The 8,284-nt window shown below is 36.5% G+C and overlaps 1 protein-coding gene across 4 annotated transcripts in view; it reads left to right on the top strand.

Annotated features, from left to right (window-relative positions):
* ATF7IP (activating transcription factor 7 interacting protein) overlaps positions 1-7,371 on the top strand; it is a 126,630-nt gene extending 119,259 nt beyond the window's left edge. For all 4 annotated transcript variants that reach the window (XM_081821267.1, XM_081821265.1, XM_081821266.1 and 1 more), the window contains exon 15: positions 2,774-7,371. In XM_081821267.1, the coding sequence (XP_081677393.1) occupies positions 2,774-3,193 (420 nt within the window). In that variant the 3' untranslated portion in view covers positions 3,194-7,371. The remainder of the gene's footprint in view (positions 1-2,773) is intronic.
* Positions 7,372-8,284: the final 913 nt, after the last annotated feature.

The raw sequence follows: 8,284 nt of genomic DNA on the forward strand, positions 1-8,284 counted from the left end.
TCCACTATAATGAAAAAATGAATGTTAATGGAGCACTAACTATATACCAGGCACTCTACTAAGTACATGTATTATTTTATTTAATTCTCACAACCCTATGAGGATTATTATTCTCCTTTTGATAGAAGAGGGTACCATGTCACAAAGATGTTAAGTGGTTACTCAGGTTACTCAGTGTCATTACCCAAGCTAATGTCGGAGCCATTTTAACACAGGTTGTCTGATCCCAGCACTTGCAGTGTTTCAAATCTGGCCCTGTTAGAATATATGTGTGAATATACCATTACTGTTGTTTGTAGCTACAAATAATTTCTTTCATTCCATATTCCTTCAAAAAATATAGAGTAAAAATCTCTAATACCATAGTTTTACAAATTTTTTTAAAATTTTTTTTAAGATTTATTGTTTTTTATTTTTTTTATTTATTTGACAGAGACAGCGAGAGAGGGAACACAAGCAGGGGGAGTGGGAGAGGGAGAAGCAGGCTTCCCACGGAGCAGGAAGCCTGATGTGGGGCTTGATCCCAGGACCCTGGGATCATGACCTGAGCCGAAGGCAGATGCTTAACTGACTGAGCCACCCAGGCACCCCATAGTTTTACAAATTTGATGACCTATCAAGAGCTTTTTTTCAAAAAAACAGGAGCCCATGTGTATTGTCTTATAATAAACTGTGTATCTTACAGGAGGAACTTTTTTTTTCAGAAGGAACTTTTTTTAAAATTTTATCTTAATTAATGTAAAAAATGCTTTTAAATGAGAATTTGCAAATATATCAATAGAGAGTATACTGTAACAATTCCCACTTACCCATCACTCGTCACTTATCAGCATATGGCTAATCATTTTCATATATAATGCCACCCACTTATTTTGACAATCCATGTATACACGGGGTTATTTTGAAGCAGATCCCTGTTGTATTATTTTATTTGTAAAACTTGAATAAAAACCTCCATTGCAATGGCAAAAATGAAAAAACAAAACTCATTTGACTTAATACTAAGTTTCAGGATATGAGCAGATTCAGAATCCTAGAATTTTAAGAATTAGAAGGGACATAACAGCCATTAAAGCTGTTGTCAAACTCCTTAAATTCTTGTGCTCCCTCCAGTCAGATTCATGGCTTCAGCCATCTTCGCTTGGATCTTGCTGTTTATTTAATGTTATTTACTTAGGTGACTAAATCACTTAAGGAAAAAAAAGATAATTTGAGAGAGTAAATAGAGCAGAATGTCCAGCATTCAAATCACTTCTACTTTTTCAGCTTTCAATATTTTATTTAAATTTGATTTTTTTCCCTTCTAACTTTATATTCATTTTAGCTTTTTAACTGTGGATTCTGCCTTTTTCCAGATATGTATATGAATTTCTTCCACTAGGCATATGAATTTCAACACATTTGCTTTCCTTGAAATTATCCAGCATATCCTTTTTGAGTTCTTACTATGTGCACATTACTGCTACTAAGCTTTGACAGGGCATGGAGATTAAAAACATAGCATCAGACCTTCACAGAATTCTTTGTTTAGTGTATATAAATAACTCATTTTATGAAATGCATATTAAAACATAGTTCTTATTCAGTGAATTTTAGTTAAGGAAATCTTATTTGTTTCATGACTTTTAGTCTAAAGTCAGTGAACAAATGACACGTTTCACTTGGGAAAAAAAAAGATCACTCCATATCCCTTTTTCCTGGCTTACACTTGAATCTTTTTAGAAAAAAATTACCATCACTGTAATCTTTATTAAAACCTAGATATAGGGCGCCTGGGTGGCTCATTCGGTTAAGCGTCTGCTTCAGCTCAGTTCATGATCCCAGGGTCCTGGGATCAAGTCCCACATCAGGCTCCCTGCTCAGCCAGGAGTCTTCTTCACCTGCTTTCTCTGCCCCTCCCCCATACTCGTGCACTCTCTCTCTCAAATAAAATCTTAAAAACAAACAAACAAACCCTAGGTATAATAATAATGTCCAGTGTTAGAAACAAGTCAGTTTGAATTCATACACTTACTATTCATGCTTTTTCATCATATGGCCTTTACCTTTCCAAATGTCTTTTCTTATGCATATGCCCTATGTCTTAGTAAAAGTTAATACTTGTTTTTGCCCATAAATCCCCTACTTTCCTGTAGCCCCATGCCCTTATTCATGCTTTACCTATTGGCTGAAAGGTTACACACTATTTCTCCATTTCTAAATCTTACCTTTCATAGTCCAACTTAAATGTCACCTTTTTTGTGCAGATTGACTAAGAACATAATATGTACATTCAGCTTTAAATGTGCTTATTTGTGATCTGCTACTGTCCTTAGGTGGAAAAAATGGCTTAAAAATGAAAGAGTTGAATACTCAAATTACATATATATAGTAGACTGTCACACATGATGTTTAAAACTCTTACATTATTCTAAAATGAGAATGTATAGCATAGATAATTAAACATAAATTATTTTGTTAGAGATAGATGATTATTTTAGTTTCTGTCAAAATGATTTTCCATCAGCAAAGGCTTTCCTTTCTCAAGGAAAGCTTAGTATTTTAGATGTAGAAGGTATATTGGAGTATCAATAGACAAATAATATTGTTTATGGCATGACTGGTCACAAATCAAATAGAGCTAGCCAAATGTGGTACAGTATTTGGTATTTCTTAGTATTCTTGATGTAAAATGATAACTCTTTAAATGATCTCTGAGTTGGTTTAGTTCTAGCATTCCGAAATAGTCCTATCTGTGATCATTATTAAATCAACGTGACTCTTCTTTTGTTAGGAGCCCCCACGCCCTGTGCACCCAGCACCCTTACCAGAAGCCCCACAGCCACAGCGTCTGCCCCCAGAAGCTGCCAGCACATCTCTGCCTCAGAAGCCACACTTGAAATTAGCACGAGTTCAGAGTCAAAATGGCATTGTACTGTCATGGAGTGTCCTGGAGGTAGACCGAAGCTGTGCCACTGTTGACAGCTACCATCTCTATGCTTACCATGAGGAACCCAGTGCCACGGTGCCCTCACAGTGGAAAAAGATTGGAGAAGTAAAGGCACTTCCCTTGCCCATGGCATGCACTCTCACCCAGTTTGTATCTGGCAGCAAATACTACTTTGCAGTACGAGCCAAGGATATTTATGGACGTTTTGGACCTTTCTGTGATCCTCAGTCAACAGATGTGATCTCTTCTTCCCAGAGCAGTTAAACCTTGGAGCCTTTATCTCTTCCTCTTTCCGAGTTCCACTTTTTGGTCTTGTTTTAATCTTGTGCATGATATCCATTGTAAAATCCACATTGTGCAAGATTTCTTGGACAGATGTGTATATACACTACATTTGTTTATAATCAGAAGTAAAATAAACAGCCCATAAAGCAAGAGTCTTTTCCTGGACAATTGAAGCTTCACGGTTTTGAAGTGTAAATGTGCACCTTGCTTTAGTTTTAAGGCTGGGGAATATGTGTGGGTGTTTATGTGTGTTTTTCCCTATTTATATGTTTACTGCAGTGGAATCTCCCATTTCCATTCTCACATTTACCTCTCTTCAAGTATAAAGTAAGTAGATCAAGGGATCCGAGGTATGGTATGTAACTGGCATGATTCTGCTTCTGAGGGATCTGTGGGTTCATAGCTAAATGAATCTAAAGGAAAGAAAAAGCAAAATGGTTAAATAGTTTAAACTAGGTTAATTTGAACACAGGAAGGATCTGTTCATCTTTTTTCTTTGCTTGGTTGTTAATTAGGTGAAAAAGATCTGCATTGGCCCCTCTTTCCTAATCTGGCTCTTACATTTATTTTGTGCCTTAAAGATTAACTACTAAAATAAACATGACCATTTATCCATTGTTGATCTTCTCTTTCAGCCTTTTGCCCTTCGTTTCTCCTTCATCTCTACTAAATATAGCACATTCTCCTCAAGTCAGTTTTAAACTTAACTAAGGCTTTTAGGTATATTCTTACCAGTGGCATCACTACATTTAACTCTAAAAATTTGACTGCTCTTTTCTTCTAAGAACATAAGTGCTTTTTATCTTTGGTCACTACTTAAATTAACCGTGTAAAATGGACCAAGAGAAGAAAGACCATAGTGTGTAAGAAAATTGTCCTTCAAACATATTTTAGAATTTATATTGCATACTGTGTTAGAGATTAGGAAAGCAATGCTAGTTCACTTTATCACCCAAAGCGTAGTATTCTTTCGTAGGTAGTAAAATTCACAAAATATAGTGAGCTAAAATATCAAAGGGAAAGCTTTATTTCCTTATTATTCTCCTATCATTTTTTTCTGTTTTAACCTTTTAACTTTGTTTTGATGGTGCCAAGTTTTGTCTGATTTACCCTCTGTCAACTTTGGACAGAATTTAAAGTATATCCTTTGGGGTTATTTTATGTAACAATTAGATAATACTTTCTATGTGTCTCTGTTCCTGTTCAGAGTTACTCAAATTCTGTTTAGATCATGGATTTTCAGTATGAGTGCCAGCTCTACTGGTATCAGGTAGGTGTTCAAGTGTAGGTAGTTTAGGGCAGGAGAGATGGGGTAAGTTTGGGGATGAGAGTATGGTTGGGAATAGTTTGGAAGAAATTCATGGAGTTTGTGAAATAGTTTTTCAAGGCATCTTCCCTTACCATATTTGAATGCATATTCCTATCTTCTCAAAATAAATACATTTTTAATTTTTCTTGGGGTTATAGGAGGGAGCTATCCCTTCTATTAATGCTGCTTTGTTTGCAGCTTTGATGGCTTGTAATGGGAAGCATTCTAGCTGTAAAGAAACTCTCATTAGAGACTTCACCGGTCAGTATACTGGCACATTAGGTGTAAAGTTTGATTGATGCTGAAGAAAGCCTACAGATTGCCAAAATGTAAGTGCTCCAGAACCTTCCTTTCACTTTCAGAAAATGAGACCACAATGAGAAAGTTTTCATGAATCCAGTTTGCCAACCAACTACGTAGATGTTACTCATTCTAGGACTTATGATGGTAAAAGAAGTTGTCAGTGTCATGCCAATGAAAATTTTAAAAGGGAGAAACTGATGATCTTCTAGCGTATATGAACACCTATCTATATCTGCATGTATATATGTGTTTACCCGCAATGGTGGCATTGTTGATTATGTGTTCAAGATCATTCCTGTCTACAGAATGGAAAGCCTGTGTTCAATTAAAGATGTTCTTTATTGGCCGGTTTTATGGTCATGTGATGACAATTTGCTTACCTAGCCTAGAAAAGCTTCCCTTGGTGAATGTTTTTATTTATATTCACTAATCATTTTTTTTAAGCTTTCATAGCATTATATAATCAGGTGAAGAAAGCTCAGTAGAATGAAAATACTATTTTAGCCTATATTGTGTGTCTTCTGTCAAAGAAAAAAAAATAAATTCTCAAATAGTAACCCTAAAAATACACTTCCTATGGCAAAATAAAACTTTTTATTCCAGATGGTGGAAGGAAGGTACAAAGAGAGACTGTAATTATTTGAGGAAAGTGTGTATTACGAGATGCTTTCCTCAAATTAGCATGCCATGGGATTTATAGGCAACAGCTATATTGAATTTACTGAAAACTGCTAGGCTAGGACTATAGGCATTTATTTTGGGCAGGTTTTGTTGATGAGCTCTGAGTTTGTTTTGTTTCTTTTGAGAGAGAGAATGGAGGACTGAACTAGAAATAGCTACTGATTACAAGACTATATTGTAGCAGTTCATACTCCATGGTACCTTTTCACAAAGTATTACAAATAAGTTTGATTATCCCATTTTGGGAATGCAAGTTTGTTAACAGTTTTAGCCTGACAGTACTTGTGTAAGTATTGCCTTATTGGAAATCCCGAAAGCTTCTGATATTTCCACCTGAAATATAGGATGTTCATATGGCATTTGAAGGTAATGGTGATGTTTGTTGCTCTATGTTTTGCACTTTGTCAGAGTAATTTTCACCCTGTTTTAAGTGTGAGTAAGCCTCATTTTAAAATTATGTTCTTGCCAGTTAGTTTATAAAGTACAAAGACAACATTTCTTGTTAACTGTTAACTTTATGAGGTAACTATATCCCTGTTTCCCTGGACTCGCTTTAAAATATGCAGAATACTGTGTACTGTTTAACACAGTAGATGTTCATGAGAGAAGTGAAGAGTACAGCTTTCTTCCTTGAAAAGTGCATATTTATTGGGATGCCGTTTGCCTCACAGAGAGTGTTCCCCACTCAGCCCACCGCCATTGCTGGATAGTAAATGAAAGATGGAAACATGACCGAAAGCAAGGAGCTTAGAAGTTTTGGTACATCTGTCTGCAAAATTCCTTAGGCAGGCTGCACTATACAGTTCTCTTACTGTATTGAGTAAGTGTTAACTTAGTTTTTATCGTTTGCTCTTTTGCTTACATTTTCCAAATTATTTATGCAGCAAGGTGAATGTTAATATTGCATGATACGCATTTACCTTGTTCCATGGATTTTCCAGTACTGTACAAGATTAACAAAATAATGCCTGTGGTATCCTCTTCTCTTCTCTTTGATACACTGTGATTTTAGCACATTAGAGTACTGAAAAGACCTTCCAAGTGTTCTCCCCAACTTTCCTTCTTGGGCTATTTCAGAATCATATGATTTATTCGTTATTTTAATTTCATTGTTGACCGGTCGTTGGCCTGTTTTATTGTAATTTCCAGAAAAACCATGCCCCAATATTGGATTCTTGGAAATAATTCTATTTAAAATCAGTGCAGGATTCTGCCTTCCTTACTATTTACTGAGTGATGCCCCTCTCCCACTTTTTAACATTTTTGGACAAACAGAAAGAACAATCTCATGAAGTGTTTTCGCTAGTGTGGAGGACTTAGATTTAATTCCTAAAATGCATTCCCCTTGAGCCAGCCAAATGGGGAGGAATGATAAAACACATGTTTTGTCTTCTCCAAACAGTTTTATCATGCTGCATAAGTTTGTTTTTTTTTTTGTAGAGTCAGCTAAGTACCCATCATTTATATTTAAATGCTGGGGGGGGGGAGTGTTTTTCTTTTAGTTTTGTTTGTAAATAAGGTAACTGGGCAATCAAACACCTTTTGGGGATCCTGGCTTCATTATTTTCTCCGCTATTTCAAAATTAAATATAAAAATAAATCCTTTGTAGGAAACTTGCATCCTGATTTTTCTTTATTGCAGTTGAAAGTGTAAATAATAAGACAATGTAAGACCTTCCTAATGTCTAATACAAACTGGGCTATAGCAAGTTGCCCTATTTTTATTAGGTTTTGAAGGTTTTGTGGGGTTTTTTTTCTTTTTAAAATGTACAGTAGAGTGGTGTCTGTATAAGTGTTAACTGTAGTGGGATTTTGTCCAGCAAGCCTGAAATTTATACTTTGAAATAAACTACTGGGTTTTTAACATTTGAGTATTCTGATTCATTCTAGTTATTCTCAGCCCTTGTGTTGCTTTTGGAAGTCTCTCACATTGTTAAGAACCACCCATTATACTGTATAACATGGTTTATTTAACCCACTTGGCAATACCACAGCACTCAAACAACATAGAATTCTCTAGCTTTGAAGGAGTTGTTAATGTAGAATTGCTCCCAGATTAGATATGCTACTTTTAACTGATGGGAGACCACATTAAGGTTATATTGTGTGCCTAGTCTGTACCACGAAAAGACTCAGCTGGTGCTTGTTAATGGCTGGAAGAATCACTAACTGTATTCTATTAGAGGTTCCTTTGAAAACGAAGCTCCACCATCCCCTAGGTCTTTGTCATTAAGTATATCCAGCCCTGGGAAGGATAAAAAGCATGGAAGAGTGTACAGGTTCTTAGGGGCAAGGCCTGGAAGTGACACTAGTATCAGATTCCTTGGGCAAGAACCCTATCACATGGCACAGCTATCTAGGGGAACATGGGAGATGTGGTCCATGTGGCCAGGCATGAAAGGAGAATATGGATCTGGGTGAGCAGTTTCTGCCATACCGTCCTGTATATGAACTTTTATGGTAAAGCCAGGTGTTATTATTTATCTTCTAGAGTATTTCTTCTACAGTGTGTCACCCTGTAGAGAATGTGTGTTGTAAAAAACTACAAAATCAACAGAAAATGAAAGTGACATGCTGAGGGGTGCCTGGGTGGCTCAGTCGTTAAGCGCCTGCCTTCGGCTCAGGTCATGATCCCAGCGTCCTGGGATCGAGCCCCGCATCGGGCTCCCTGCTCGGCGGGAAGCCTGCTTCTCCCTCTTTCACTCCCCCTGCTTGTGTTCCTCTCTCGCTGTGTCTCTCTCTGTCAAATAAATAAATAAAATCTTTAAAAAAAAAAA

This window comes from Leptonychotes weddellii, chromosome 5 (genome assembly GCF_054177405.1).
Source record: "Leptonychotes weddellii isolate Sample4059 chromosome 5, ASM5417740v2, whole genome shotgun sequence".
Taxonomy (NCBI): Eukaryota; Metazoa; Chordata; class Mammalia; order Carnivora; family Phocidae; genus Leptonychotes; species Leptonychotes weddellii.